The sequence below is a fragment of the Diadema antillarum genome, unplaced genomic scaffold, assembly GCF_040938485.1.
Source record: "Diadema antillarum isolate AM-2024a unplaced genomic scaffold, OU_Dant_1.0 seq00000492_RagTag, whole genome shotgun sequence".
Lineage (NCBI taxonomy): Eukaryota > Metazoa > Echinodermata > Echinoidea > Diadematoida > Diadematidae > Diadema > Diadema antillarum.
In genome coordinates this window covers 211,385-228,169 of record NW_027271453.1, presented here as the reverse complement: position 1 = coordinate 228,169, position 16,785 = coordinate 211,385, and the positions used below count along the sequence as shown (strand labels likewise).

At 38.1% G+C, this 16,785-nt stretch overlaps 1 protein-coding gene across 1 annotated transcript; it reads right to left on the bottom strand.

The window, feature by feature from the left end:
• Positions 1-1,472: 1,472 nt before the first annotated feature.
• LOC139733808 (uncharacterized) lies at positions 1,473-4,094 on the bottom strand. The gene has a single exon (XM_071644614.1). It carries the CDS (start codon positions 4,092-4,094, stop codon positions 1,473-1,475), a length of 2,622 nt encoding a protein of 873 aa, XP_071500715.1.
• Between the last annotated feature and the right edge of the window lie 12,691 nt (positions 4,095-16,785).

Below are 16,785 nucleotides of genomic sequence, written 5' to 3'. Positions count from 1 at the left end.
ATCATTATAACTATTACTAATATCTTTATAGTTATAATTATCAGTACTATTGACAAAGTAATACTTCACAATATTTACAGTACAATGCTTATTAACTAATAAATAGAGATAAATGTAGTTAGGAACAGAAACGACAAAATGTAATTCAGAAGACAAATACATGAATACCCTCTAGTTGATCTTGCTTTATAATGGAACATATTTATATCGGTAATAACAGCTATAACAAGTGCAAAAATCCATGGATGAAACGTATGATTATGATATCTATTTTCAGGACTACCAGTGCAATACACATATGATTGAAAATTTTGAATTTATTTGAATTTGATTTGAGAAGCAGAATTCAATGCAAACGGAGGAACAAACGAATGCCTGCCTTCCACAAAGGACACAATATATAACTTGTATGCTTCCTAGCCTGCTTTGTCTGTTATTATTAGTTACATGGTAAGAGGTAGTTACAGTGTTAATATGTTCAGTCCAGCTTTTCCCCTTAAAGGAGACATCCAAATGATTTTCAGACTTTTTACATTTCAACAACTATAAATTAGTCATACCTAGTACAGAGTTTCAAAATTTATAGTGATTGGGTTGGGGAATATTAGAATGCTTTCAAAATTAACAACAAATTGCAATGAACAAGAATGATGACATGGCACACTGATCATTAAGAATGCCTGAGTTGGGAAGGAGAGCAAAAGAAGATTCTGCCCCGATGGCATGCATACAATCTACACTGGAGAACTTCTTAAACAAGTATTAATAGAATTACACTGCTACATTTCTGAAATAATGTGAGGCTCCTATGTTATCGACACTGGTAACTGTAATTTGTTTAATAACTTTCAGAGTATTTTTGTCTGCTCAAGGACCGCAATGAATTCCATAAATGTATACGGTGAGCTGTGGATTTATAAGCTACATGATATGAAATTATGAAAATCGTCTAGAATGCCCCTTTGATCACATTGATTGAAATAATATAATGTCAAATAACAACTGTGCTTTGGCCTTATTTTCTGGTTACTGTTCTTGTTGCCGTTGTCATAGTATATATATATATATATATATATATATATATATATATATATATATAGATAGATATAGATATATATAAATGGGTGCATCCGAGTAAAAAAAAGGCAACAATAAAAACAAGTATGACATGGATATTCGAATATTCATTTGGGCACAGAAATGATGTTGAGGATATCATTGAGTTACCATATAATGTTTAAGATTCATTTGCATTTGATATTTCCTTAAAGGTTTGTGATCAAGTACGCCGAAAATGTAAAGTATTACGTGCCAAAGGTTGCTACTGACAGGAACCCGAAACAATTAAATCACACAACCATTGTGTAATTCTACTAATTGTTCTTAATGGTTTCTCATGAATTTCGAACTTGGGTGTATACATACTACATGTACCTGTGGGACCAAACATCCTGTAACTTCACTGTCATACACTACGGAGGAACAAGTGGGTTACAGTATCTGTTGATTGTCATATATTTTGCTATCTTCTCCCAGAAGTAGGGCTGCCCTTCAGGGTCTTGCGGCCACATGAGGTACGCTCGATTATCACTGAGGAAAAGACGTATCAGAAATGGCAGGTCGGCGTCCGGTATTTCCTCTAGAAACACAATCACGATCTTTTCTACTTGGACGTCATTAACGTGATCAAGGGCGAGTCGGAATTTGAGAAGGAACATGTGGTCCATAATAGCATTTTCGCTGATGAGAAAGACTACCTTGAAGCTGTTTTCCACAAGAAGGTTTACGGAATCCAAGTAGTACATCCCGAGCGTTAGAGCCTCATCTCCAATGGCAAGTCGGTCATATTCAGGCAGATTCTCTTCTAGACCACGTCGGAAGATCTCCTCCGTCCAAACCTCGTCTTCATCGTGGTTGACAACGTACATGTCATACTGGAAATCTTCTCTCTGCTGTTGGGGGACGATTTCTTGGTAACCTATCAAGTGGATCTTGCACAGAAAGAGCCCATACCTGAGTTTCCAACGATTGTAATAGATAAGGATCAGAGCGAGTGTAGTGCCAAAAGCGCTGACAGCCACTGAGAAGTAGAGTACATACTGTGGACCACACTCTCTAACTGGATCAAATTCAATCAAAAGCTTTCCTGCAGCTGACTTGAATGAGCCGGCCTTAGAACATCTGGTTCCTGCGCTATACTCAAGTTCGATAGACCTCTTAGCGACCCATTTGGGTAACCACTCAAGGGAACAATTGCATACCCATGGATTTTGTCCCAAACTGATTACCGACAGACTTTGCAGTATAGGCTCTAAAGTTGTGAATTGCAGCGTGACGAGATTATTGAATGAAAGATCTAATCTGATTAATTTCGTAACGTTTTGAAACAGATCGCCGTTCAAGAATAGCAGATTATTGGAAGCTAATGATAGTTCTTGTAATTGAACTGTATCATTCAGGAAATCGTCCGGAATGTAAAATATCTCATTTTTTGCCAGACTAAGAATTTGTAGACTGGAAAGGCCTTCAAGCAGCGAAGCTTTCAAAGACAACGTGCTTTCATCGAGGTATAACTCTCTCAAATTGGTCAGGTTTTGGAAAAACCCATCGGGTACAAGGAACATGTTGGTACGACCAAGGTTCAATATACATAAATCTTCCAAACCTACGAAGGAGGATATTTCTTGGTTGATATCCCAAAGATCGAGAGCGTGTATATTAGTGTTTTCAAAATTGATTGTCTGGAGCTGGGGCGTATTTCTTTGAAATATTCCGGGGGATACCATACCTCGGGGAATTCCTTGTGTATCATGGAAGTCTAAGACTTTCAACGAGTGCACGTTCAGTCGAAGTACACCAGTGATCGAGCAGTCAGCTAAAATCAGAGTATTCAACGACTCTAGATCCGAAAGCGAAACGTGCCTTACTGCGTCCAAATTGTTGTAAGATAAATCTAAAATCTCCAGATTTCTCAAACCGTTCATTGCATGCGCTCCTATTCGCACGAACTCATTGGCATTTAGGAAGAGTGCGGTGAGATTCGCATTCCACTCACGATTGTCCAAATTTATGACAGAAATATTGTTGCCTACTAGGGACAGCACTCGTAGCGAAGACATACCCGAAAAATGGCTAGGTTCAATTGCTTCCAGCTCATTGGCGTCAAGTCTCAATTCAGAGACATCTGTCAAATCTTCAAACCCGCCTGGAATGAGTTGCTGAAGTTCATTCCAGCCGAGATGTAGGAGACGTAGCTGTTTTCCATGTAATGCACTGAATAGTCCAGGACGTAAGGAACTGAGGCCTATTTCCCTGATGAATAGTGATGCTATAGTTGTCGACGACCTTACACCCTCAAAAAGGTGATGGATCTCTTGCTCTGATAGCAGTATTCCGCTCATATCGAGGTTTCTGACCTTGAGGGAAGATATGGTGGCTGGACTAACGAGTCGCACCGGGTTATTGGACAGATCGAGAGAATCTACGCTGCATCTCAGTACAAAAGTCTTCTCTGAAAACTCCGCAAACGTGTTGAACGAAAGTGATACAGAGAATAGTGCCACGTTGTGACAGTCAGTCCAGTTGACGTTCTGTAAAACGTTCTTACGTAAGCCCAACGTTGATGCTGTGGCCATTGCCCTGAAGACGTCATCTGAGACGTGTGCAAGATTACTGCCATTTAGCTGAATGTTTTCAAGAGCAGTGCTTGCAAACATGTACCCATGTAGTGCCGGGAGGCGTTTGTTGTTGGATAGATCCAGACTATGCAGAAATGATAGACCCAAGAACGTGCCGCTATCTATGAAGGAAATGTCGTTCGATTCAATGACCAGATCTTTTAGTTGCTTGTAGGTGAAGAATGACGTGTTGTACAAGGCAGTGATCTTGTTGAAGCTCAAATCGAGAATCTCAGTGTTGCCGGGTAGATGTCCAGGCACCGAAGACAATCCCATCCCGTAGCAATACGCGCCGCGACTGGCCCGGTCGATGAGACAGGGTGGATCTGCTGCGGAGACCGTCTCAATTGTACAAAGGGAGATGAGGCCGTGTGTGAGAATGAAGCGGACGAGCGGGACGCTGTTCATGAGATGCATGTCCCCTGCTGTTGTCGCTTTACACTGAAAAAAAGAAGAGAAGTAAAATGATTTTTGAATATATATGAATGTTATTTTCATTTTTTTGGGGGGGGGGAGGGGGGTCACGATAGTTTGCCTTTAAAGTCTCATTTCTATCAGATGTTAGATGAAGGCTGCGTTTATCAACTTTCCCCTGGACTTTCGAAAGCCCTTTCCATAGCCCTTTCCATAGCCCTTTCGAAAGCCCTTTCCATAGCCCTTTCGAAAGCCCTGTCCACTCCCTGTACTATTAATGTGCCGCTTGTTTTCGTCGGCTGCGTTTATCAACTTTCCCCTGTTTAAACGGCTTTCGATAGCCCTTTCGATAGCCCTTTCGAAAGCCCTTTCCATAGCCCTTTCGAGAGCCCTTTCCAAAGCCCTGACTGCCTGTACTATTAATGTGCCGCTTGTTTTCTAAGAAGGGACGGCGAAAAGCAATTACCATCATAAAGACATATCTTCCTTTGAGAGTGACGAGTCATGATACAATGCCACATGAATCAATTGTCTTCCTATCTGTGAGGCAGCTCCAGTTTAGCACATACTTCAAATATTTCTGAGTGGCGGCATGAGACATGGGATCAAAGGGAATGAGACTGTTGTTACTCTATTTCTCAAACCTTGTTGGTGAGAGAAACACGTCCTTGTTCCAAGCATATGCGTGCATTAGACACAGCAGTTTGTATACACCTGTGTACACGTACTCGTGTGCACTTTACGTGGCGCTCGTCTTTTCAGAAACTGGAAACGCATGGTTGCGTAACCGCAGTAGGGCGACCTAATGCCCCAGTCACACAGTGCTTTACGATGGATTACGTCCGCCGCGGATAGATACGAATGAGTGGACGCAGGGGGACGCAGCGTGGACGCAGGCATCCGCAGGGACGTATGTAGACGTAACTGTCCGTAACTCATCCGTAAAGAAACGCAAAATGACGTCGCCGAACCTGCGAAATTTCGAAATGTTCAAAATTTCGCAGAGGGACGCCATGGACGCAAACTTACGCAAGTAACCGTAACTTAACGTAATCATCCGTAACTGAACGTAACTACCCGTGGCTTGGACGCAAACCATCCGCAAAAAAAATTACCTTCCGTCCGTTTCCGTCCGCTTACGTCCACCGTAAGTATCCGAAATTAACCGTAAGTTAACGTAACACAACAGTTTCGTCCGCTTACGGATATTTACGGACAGCTACGGATGTTGCGGACAATTACGTCCTTCGACGTTTTCCGTTTTCCACTCGCATGGGAACACAGAGACTCGTGGGAAGGCACACTACTCCTGTTGCCAAGCTGTAGCGCCTTTACCTGAAGGAATGCTACAACACAGTCGGAGCGGTGGAGAGGCAGAACTGCATGGTCAAATCATGAAATTTCTCCCACATACTGGTCATTTTAAGTGGCACCCATATACCATGTATACTCATGACATCGGTTGACTCTTGGTGCTGAACTTTTTTTCTTGTACAATTCGAATGTATATTTTTCGAAAAAACAACAACAATATTTTGGGTAGGGGATGGGGTGATAGCATTTTATTCACTTTTCTGGCCTGGGAAGATGTGGGACAGGGGCAACTATATAAAATGAGAACGAATTTAGTATTTCTCTATAGTCTCACCCACGCACTTCACGCTCCATCGAATGTGTATTACATTTTTTTGGGTGATAATAATAATAATAATAAATAAAGGACATTTATACTGCGCAGCTACTATAATAATATACTCTACTGCGCATTACAAAATGACATGCATACAAGAAATTCAAACAGAAAATACATTACTTCAAGAGATGACTTGATATTGTGTTTGGGTGTGGGAGGGGTGTTTGAAAGTTTTGTTTTGCTTTTTTTCTGTAAATTTATTAAGCATTGCTTTATCATAAATATCTCCTTAACATAACCCAGTAAGTCATGAATATCGCTGAACAACGACAGCGTAACCACAGTTTGTCTATTCCATGAGTGCAAGTAATATTTTCTTACTCTAATGTTTAACTTTTCGATCTATATTGTATTTCATTTCTGGTATAGTGATGTTATATGTGACCCTGCACCACAAAACACACAATAAGTCGCCACACATGAAATTTTAGTTGAGAGCATATTCTGAAAGAGCAGACTTTAAGTTTTAAAATGATGTATTACTCAAATCAAACGGACTCTCCTAACTTTTCTAAATAGTGGAAAGAATGCACACACTCAGAAAAAGTGTAAACTGAGAAAAGAGGCTCTGAAGTACAGTGTCTATTCAAGCGCTTAATCTTTATCAAGCCGTGCTGGTTGTGCAATGAATGCGACAAAAAACAGGATGGAAACCACCGGAGTAACAAGAATGAGGGGATTATCAGATTAAAATGAAAATAATAATAATAATAATAATAATAATAATAATAATAATAATAATAATAACAATAATAATAATAATAATAATAATAATAATAATAATAATAATAATGATAAGGCCTTATTTACCCAGGGTAGCCAAGTCAAGATCGGCTCGGTTGTCCATAATTGAGGTGCACGGTCACATATGTGACCGTGCGTCACAAAACGAACAAGAATTCGCACACACTGATTTTGTGTGAGGACTGAAAATAGGTGAAATGGGTCAACCTAGCTGAACTTGACTTTTTCATATTTTCTGAAAGAACGGGTCTTCTTTTACATCATGCTAAAACTTGGGATCATAAAACGGGCAGGAAAGTGTGTTTTTTTAGCAGTTTTAATATCTCGAACATTTTTGGTAGAATAATGTGATTTGGTGTGTCTTCAGAATCCCTTTTTCATCTCTGAAAAACCTTGTCCACACTCTTCACTTTCAACTCTAATAACTTTTGAAAAGATAGTGCTACTGCTTTGCAAGTTGGCATTAATTATGGACAGAATGTGTTAATGAGGCATGCTTAATTTCAGTTTAATCTAATAATCCCTTCATTATTGTTACTCTGGTGGTTTACTTCCTGTTTTTTGTCCCATTCATCGCACAGCCATCACGGTTTGGTAAAGATGAAGCGCTTGAATAGACACTGTACTTCAGAGCCTCTTTTCTCAGTTCACACTTTTCCTGAGTTTGTGCTTTCTTTCCAATATTTAGATAGGTTAGGAGAGTCCATTTGATTTGAATTATACATCATTTTAAAGCTTAAAGTCTGCTCTTTCCGAATATGGTCTTAACTAAAAATTCATGTCTGGCGACTTTTTGTTTGTTTTGAGGTGCAGGGTCACATATGTTTGCACAAACAAAATTCAAACTTCAAGTTCAAAATTTCATATATCTTTTATTATTGTAAAGCAAATTAAAGGATTACGATTTTTTCACAACTTGTACGTAATTCAATTTCAGTTTTCCCCAGTGTACAATGTAAGACAGTCCAAAATGTGACCGTGCACCTCAAAACCAACACAAAGTCGCACACACTGATTTTGCGTGAGGACTGAAAATAAGTGAAATGGGTCAGCCTAGCCGAACTTGACTTTTTCATATTTTCTGAAAGAGCGGGTCTTCTTTTACATTATGCTAAAATTTGGTATCATAAAAAGGGGCAGGAGTGTGTGGTTTTTTAGCAGTTTATCGTGAACATTTTTGGTAGAATAGTGTGATTAGGTGTGTCTGTAGAATCCCTTTTTCATTTCTGAAAAACCTTGTCCACACTCTTCACTTTCAACTCTAATAACTTTTGAAAAGATAGTGCTACTGCTTTGAAAGCTGGCATTGATTATGGACAGAATGTGTTAATGAGGCATGCTTAATTTCAGTTTAATTTGATAATCCCTTCATTGTTGTTACTCTGGTGGTTTACTTCCTGTTTTTGTCCCATTCATCGCACAGCCAGCACGGTTTGGTAAAGATTAAGCGCTTGAATAGACACTGTACTTCAGAGCCTCTTTTCTCAGTTCACACTTTTCCTGAGTTTGTGCTTTCTTTCCAATATTTAGATAGGTTAGGAGAGTCCATTTGATTTGAGTTATACATCATTTTAAAGCTTAAAGTCTGCTCTTCCAGAATATGGTCTTAACTAAAAATTCATGTCTGGCGAATTTTTGTTTGTTTTGAGGTGCAGGGTCACAAATGTGATAACCTTGCTGTCATAAAACACTGACTTAGCAGGAATCGTAAGAGAAAACCAAATTGTCCATAATTATTAATAACAATCTGTAACTATCCGTAACCATCCGAAAATATCTGCAACTCTCCGCAAGTGTTCAGAACTATTATGTGCCAATTCGTAAGAATATCCGCAAGTGGACGCAAATATTCGCATCTGGTCGTATCTGTCCGTATCGCCCGCATTCGCATCTGGTCGTATCTGTCCGTATCGCCCGCATTTTTTGCCCGCATCTTTTGTACAAATTTCTGGTGACGGCAAAGGATCCGCGGGAGTCCGCGGAAAAAAAAAAGACTTTTTTGGATGTAACGCCGGACGCAGAGCATTATGTGACGGGGGCTTAAAGGGCTTTCAAAACAGCTTTGCGTTTATCAACATCGAAAGGCTTTTACAAACAGGTTTCTGATAACCTGTTTAGGAAACCTGTTTGGATCGTCACAAATTTCGGGCTTTCGAAAAGGCTTTCCTAAAGGGCTTTCAAAACAGCTTTGCGTTTATCAACTCGTGAAAATTCCTTGAAAGCTGTTTGGATAACCTGTTTCTGCCGAGAAAGGAGAGTTGATAAACGCACCCTTTCGTAAAAGGCTTTCCTAAAGGGCTATCAAAACAGCTTTGCGTTTATCAACTCGTAAAAATTCCTTGAAAGCTGTTTGGATAACCTGTTTCTGCCGAGAAAAGGAGTTGATAAACGCACCCATAGTCTAGTGGGATTTCTGAAAAAAAGGGCTCTCTAAAATGGTATTAGAGGCATTTTTTAGTAAAAGTTGGGAACCGGTCTCTTTTACCTTATTTGAGTATGCTGAATCCGAAAAAATCTGGTTCCCAAGCAAAGTTCGCCGATCTTGACCATCTAATTTGCATAAACAAAATGGCTGCCAAGCCACAGAAATTATCAGTTTCAGATACGCATTTTGTAGAAATTCTTCGCAAACGAGCTGGAAAAAAGTGATTTGAAATGTTTTGTACAGAGAATAGAATTACCAATTTAAGGGATAAACGTTTCTCAGGTGGTAAATAGTATACTTTATTTATAATTATGCAAAGTAGGACTGAAATATGCATATATATATATATATATATATATATATACATTAACACTGGAATAGAGTAATCTTGACATGTTTTTTTTTTTCTTGAGAGGCAAATTAAATACTAAATATGTCAACTTTAAGGTTTTGAGGGTTAGGAAAACTCCGGTTCCCGAGCGAAATTCACCGATCTCACAAATTTCGGGCTTTCGAAAAGGCTTTCCTAAAGGGCTTTCAAAACAGCTTTGCGTTTATCAACTCGTGAAAATTTCTTGAAAGCTGTTTGGATAACCTGTTTCGGCCGAGAAAGGAGAGTTGATAAACGCACCCTTTTGTAAAAGGCTTTCCTAAAGGGCTTTCAAAACAGCTTTGCGTTTATCAACTCCTAAAAATTCCTTGAAGGCTGTTTGGATAACCTGTTTCTGCCGAGAAAAGGAGTTGATAAACGCGGCCTTCGATCGATACTCAGTTTCGAAACATTGCGAACAACTTTGTGTTTATGGACAACAAAAATGAAATGATGAATTTTGCTTTCCGCTCTGAAACTGTCATATTTTTCTTTTTCATCCGGACTTAAATGATATTAGATATAGTTGTTATTCTTATTTCCATCAAACATGATAAGAAAATCAAAATAGATTTACACAAACTTTTTTCATTCTTTCTTTGTTTTTTTATAAAGAAAAACATATCGAGAGCAAAATGGCAATTTTTACCAAGCTTTGGAAGGATAGTTTCATGATCACAACCGTCATGTTCCTTTTGATGTGATAAACAAACTAGCATGTTAATATCTTAACTTTCAAAAGAACCACATTTTTTGTGTATTTGATCTACGGAGAAAACCTATTCTCAAATAAAAGGGAGTAAATTAGTTGGAATAAAAGATAAAAAAAACATGTAAAAAAGGAAAATAAGCGTTTTTTGTCAATCAATGGGTTACAACTCTATGCACGCGTCTAATTTTACCCTGAATGCAATTTTTCTTCACTAACGCTATGTTAAAGGGACTGTACAGTACTGGTTGAGGTGGGGATTTATGTTTTGAACATTCTTAAGTGAGATAATGAGAAACCTCTTATGAAATATGAAAGAGGATGTGATTTTAAGAAGGATTCAACGTTTATTTGATGAAAATTGGTTTTCAAATGGCTGAGAAATCCAAAAAACGTGATGATAATAAAAGGCGACATCAGGCCACGCCTTTTATTGGGATCTCTTTGTTTCACCTTGTTTTTGGATATCTCAGCCATTTCAAAACCAATTTTCATCAAATAAACTTTTGATATCCCTTAGAATTGCATGCTCTTTGACATCTCATAGAGTGGTTTCTGAAAACATTAAAAGCTAAATCCTCACCTCGACCAGAACTGTACACACCCTTTAAGCAAGAATGCCAGCTTTTAACAGGATATATGAAGGCTACTGGGAAAGGAGAGGAGAATGATATATGTCGTTTTCATACATGCACTTTTTTTACGATAATCGAGAATTTACGTGGAACACAGTGTTGATTTACGGATGAAATGTATAGCTTCATAACTGAACGCACCTGCGGATCATTTCTAAGCTGTTAGGCATGGTCATTCAGCAACCGACTTACAGTGGTCCAGGGGAGAGAGGGAGAGATTCTGAATGTGTTTGTGTGTTGATTTGAAGTACTAGGCCCAATATTATTCCATATATCGGCTTTCAATAGGAAGTACCCATCTTGTTTACGGATGTGCCAACGTGCGGAATGAGAGAAAAAGGGGATGCGACATGATGATCGTGCGATAGAGAGGAAGTGTGTCTGTATGTATGTGTATGTGTGTGTGTGTGTGTGTGTGTGTATGTGTATGTGTGTGATAGAGAGGGAGAGACAGAGAGAGAGAGAGATAGGGGTGGGGCGGATGAAGACAAGAAAACGCACTCTGCTTTTATAACCGAATCTGCTATCTTAACTATGAATGTAAAGCCCGAGCGAATACTGGAAGTGATAATTATTTCAACTTGTGATTTCTGGCCGACAAAAACCGCATTTGACTGTTTAGCATTATGTCTCATGTGTACAATCACCTGAGCATACGATGATGATTTTTGTATGCTGAAAAAAAAGTACAACAACACACAAATAAGTTATTTTGAATCATGTTGCATTTTTTTTTCTGGTAGTGTCTGTTGCTCTTGTGTTTTCTACTAACCTATTCCATGTTTTCATTCATAACCTCTAACACCCTTGATATGATACAATGCATCTTAAACTTTGTATTCCATTTCGACAAAACTGTTCATGATAATTATATCGTTTGTGACAAAGAACTAGCCTAGGTAAGACATTCTGCCGATCCTGGCTACACATCATTCGAACACTTCGAATTTTCTGCAGAATAGGCCAACAGAATTACGACTTCCGTGTTCGGCTGCTGTACAACAGGTTCCTGGTGAAGGCTCACATTTGCATGATTTGATATGGGGAAGGCGCGCAAATGAAAAGGAAAGTGCTATTGCACTTTTATCGGAATGTTTGTCATTACACATTCCTTCTCTCCCCCTCCCCCATTAAAGAGATGAAAGGAACTTACGTTTACGATTGCCACCAAGATGAATCCTCGGACTCTTTAGTACTCGAATCGCGAGAAAACAAGAACTCGCATATTGCCTTCCCTAGCCTTTTAGGACAAAAGAGAATGATATGTCGCATTTCTCCTTTTAGTCATTCAAATTGCCAAAGATGGAGAGATCGAAGGGTTATCTTGTCTTCTCGTTAGCACCTGATACAATCTTTCGTTACTATATCTTATCAGCTTGGGATCCGCAAGAAGGGAACTGCAAAAGCGAAATAGAATGTTGCATACCTTCAAGGAGAGCCAATGTGGAACTCGGCTAGAAATGGGGTCTTTTTGCAACCTCCTCAACCCGAATGTCAGTCCTCAGAACAGCTCTGACTTGACACCGTTCTCTATCCAACCCTGAGGGAAAAAAAAATCTTCTGCCAGCACTTATATTTGTCATGCCACTGACTGCATTGCCTTTATGAGAATCCTATCCCACGATGTACAGACAAAGCAAAATAACAAAAGCAAACATCTACCTCGAGCACGCGAGGAAAACTTACGTGTGGTCATGGCAAATTGTTTTCGCAAACCTTTATGCGATGCACTGCGCAGAATAGTAAGGCTTTACAAACCACGGAACAAACTTGGGAAATTGTAATAGGAAACTTCCGACGCAAATTTCTGTCTCTCCCTCTCTCCTTTCCTCTGTCTGTCTGTCTGTCTGTCTGTCTCTCTCTCTCTGTCTCTCTCTCTCATCCTCTCTGTCTATCCGTACGACCGTCTTTTTGCTTTTCTCTTTGTCAAATGCATTTAAATGTCTGTTTTTTAATATATGACATGTACATAATATATGTACTCATATACTTTGATATTTAGATTGTTATACATATCTTACTGTCTATCCCAGAGCCAAAAATAGAAGAAAACGATTACTAACTTCGATTAGTGTTCTCATCTTCTGGATTTTGTATCACAACATCAAATAAACGGTAATCATGATTTTAATCATGTCATTGCACTTTTTTTTTACCCTAAATGATGGCTGCAACCTGGTAAGGCATGGTTTGCCTGCGGTCTTTACGACGTATGCATTAACTTCATACTTTCAAAGTGTCTTTGTTTCGAAGAAAAAAAAAAGAATAGAAAGAACACGGGGGAAAGTGTAGCGGTATCGTGACAGCTTATCATACTCTAAACGGCCTTTTTAAAACTACCAATGAATATTCTATATTACGTACATCCAACGAAGACAATCAGTTCTAGTAATTGACGGCGTAATGAACATCTAAGCCATATCGACCGTGGACGGTCTAATGGTACACACAATCTGCATCAACCATCAACGGATTTATACCCTTTTGCCTTGTTTGCTGTTGTCTATATCAGTTAAGTTCACTTTACTTCCTTACTCCCTTGTGTCATGGAATCACAGCTATGGGAAATTGTTACACAAAGATTATCAATGCACTATTCAGGTCCCAAAGACAGGTATGCTTTCGCTGTCATTATCAATAGCAGATAAATGCCCACGGTTTTATAATCAAAGGTTTCTGGGAATTAACTCTTTATGTGCCATGGTGTACCCCCCCCCCCCCCCCCCCTCCCGTGTGCCATATTATTCAGGCATGGCAACGTAAGTCCAGATAAAAGTTATGGAGTACCAATCTGTGTAAACATTAATAGAATTTTGTTACCATTGGCGTATAGCGAACAAGTAATATGTAGAGAAAAGGCCCACCATTGTTTTGATGTAAATTCTTTTGGCAAATCTATGACAATTTTTCTTTCAAATGACCAGTAGCTACATCAGTAATAGGAGTACTACTTTTGCACACAACACAGTGACAGAAACTTAGAATTTATTTGCAAATCCAGGCGTACACACCGCTTGATATTCATTCACAACATGAAATGCATGATACATGTTGCAGGATTGGAATCCCAAGAAACGCTTTCACTGTACTCTTGCATTTGGCGATTTAATACCAGTCGGTTTGGGCGGGTTTGTTCATCTCGATTATCTGGTTTTAACAAAAGCTTGCGGTCAGGCATTGCACGCATGGTCCCTAACAACAACATAAACATCAATAACAAGAAGAAGAAGAACAATCACATAGCAACATCAGAAAACAAGTAGACAAACAGACAAGCAGACAAACAAAATATGAAACAAATGGAAAAACAAATCAAATAGTCAAACTGTAATGGATGATATTTTCGAATTGGGTCCTATTTCATCAACGCGAAACATAATTTTTCATTTTCAACTCATTATCCTTTTTATATAGTAACGTTTTTGATTATTCGATTATGAGCTAATTTTTGTATTGCAGTCAAAGAAAGGTAACAAGAGATGACAGATTCATAGAAGTAAAGTATATTTCTTATATATGTATACAGTTTGTATGCATACATGTATTCATAAATCGTCTTTTTCAGAATTGCAAAACTCCCTAAACTTAAAAAACTTAAAGTCAATATTACTTAATCAATATAACCTGCCTGATTAGAATTTTCTAATATGTTATCTGCAGTATCCTCATGCAAAGTATGGCGGATCAACATGCAGTGTATGATCGATTTACCTCTGGTTTATTATCCAATTATATAATCACTACTACAGTACTGTATTTACATTTTGAAGTCGTTATGATCTTGATTCTAGATATGTGCTCGTTTAATAGTGTATCTATATGCTATTTTTCACTCAGTTCTTATTCTTTCGATTCTTGTTTTCCTTTTTCTTGTTTTTCTTTTCTTTTTCTTCTTCCTTTTATACCTTGATAGTTTAGTTTTCATATAGTTTCGTCATTATTACTTTGTGTCCTATCTCCATTGATTGCACAGCAAATTTACATTGGTAATTTCTTTCTGGAACCTGCGTTTACAAGCTTTGCTTTTGCGGTTCCAACATATTTCACAAGTTATAGAGAATTGTCTTATGTACATTATGTATGCTGACACACTTTGCGTTCATGACCCGATTTATATGATAGTTTGTATCTTGCTTGGTTTGTATTTTTTTTTATGTATCTCGATGTCAAGATAGTGAAATATGAAAATAAACATGCTGGAACTGTTCCTTGTGTCTCGAGTGTAAGATCAGTGCAGTTTCAGTTATTCAATTCAATTCAATTCAATTCAATAAAATAAAGTAAAATATATTTTAAGCAACATGATCATACGTGTATGTGTATGTGTATAGGTATGCGTGTGTTCTAAAGCATGTCTTTTTTAGTTGAGGGCTACTGTATGTACAACCGTAATGCCAATTCATGTTGACTTACATGTATTGATTCATGAAGCTCTGATAATGAACCTATGCTGCACAAAGAGACTACGAATGAAGATTTTTCTTTGATCCCGTGATCACCGCGGCCATCTTGTTATTTTTGTTTTTGTTGTGCATCTTAATGAACACATTCAGATGTTTGGACAAAGACGATTGTGTAATCGTGCATCCTCACTGACAAAAGAATCGTTTCCCATTTTTCGGTGTTATTTGGCAGAGGTGCCTTTTCAGACTCAAACCCTGCCTTTAAATGATCTCCGATGATGGGGAGCAGCAAATCGAAATCATGACAAATTTTGTGTCACAAAATTGGTATGCCTTATTTCTGAAGTGGACACTTGGATATGAATGTCCATACAACCATATCCTCTAATACCGTTACTATCCATGGTTTCTTTGAAATACTGGCGAAAAATGTGAAAACTGTGGACTATAAAATCATAATTAACCTGCCAAAGTATTTGCTTTCTCGCGTTTCGTTCATTTTGAAAATAAAATTGCTTGAGATTGCTTGATTATCTCCTACAAAGTACATGTACACATACATTTTTTTTTCTTTTTCATCTATTTTTTTATTCCCAAGAGAAACACTCAAATAGGGCCTATTTTACAGAATTTGGATACATAAATTTCAGAAGGATACTTCTTAATTTAAGAGAAAAATCATCTTCTCCCTATGTAGTTTTTAAATTACTCAAAGAACCGTCTTGTTTTTACCCAGGCTGGCTGTCAACAATGATGATAGGATCATAAGATCATAGCAAGAAAGCATGTTTGAAATTTCATTGCGACACTTTCCCAGAAACTGGTGATGAATCCATTTGTAGTTGTAGAGCCATGTTTTGATCATCACTGTTTAGACCAAAAGAATATGTGAATAGGTGTCTTTGTATAATTTGTTCCACTTTTTTTCAGATTATTTGGATAAGCTCACCCCCCCCCCCCACACACACACATACACAAACCTACCTCCTTAGAACTCAAAATTCCGCCAGTGACATTATTCTATCAATCATTGGTATAAGGAATTTATTGTTATTTTATTTGAGAAGCAGTATTAATGCAAACCCTTCCCCTTGGCAAGACCAAGTAGAACTTTTCTCTGCGGTGTCTTTTGTTTTACTAATCATAGTAGTGGCATGGTAATATGTAAGTTATAGAACGCTGAATGTTCAGTCTAGGGGGAAAGTTGCATTCCAATATCTTTTGTTAATCACATTTATACTTCAGCATTGGTTGACATAATTCCCACTTATGATGTCACATGGGAATCATGATTTTGATGTTTCTGTTTATTCGTTCGTTTGTTTTTTGGTTGTTTTTATTTGTTTGCGCATCCAAGTAGACTCAAGAAAAATATAGAACATATGGCAGGAATATTCACATATTCATTAGGCCACATAATTATTGTTGGGGATAGCATGAATCAACATAAAAGGTGAACATCCATTTGCAGTTTATATTTCGTTTACGTACATAATACGTCTAAACGCTCGGGGAATGTCTGGTATTTCGTATTTCAAGATTGTTCATGACACGAACCCGAAACAACAAAGATCACACAACCACCAGGCTTCTAGGGGGTTCATTATAATTCTACTAATTGCTCCTAATGGTTTCTAATGAATTTCGAACTGGGAAGACAACATACTAGATATGTACCTATGGGACCAAACATCATGTAACTTCACTGTCATTCA

Coding starts and splice junctions, on each gene's coding strand:
- LOC139733808 (XM_071644614.1), bottom strand. CDS start 4,094: ATGCATCTCATGAACAGCGTCCCGCTCGTCCGCTTCATTCTCACACAC.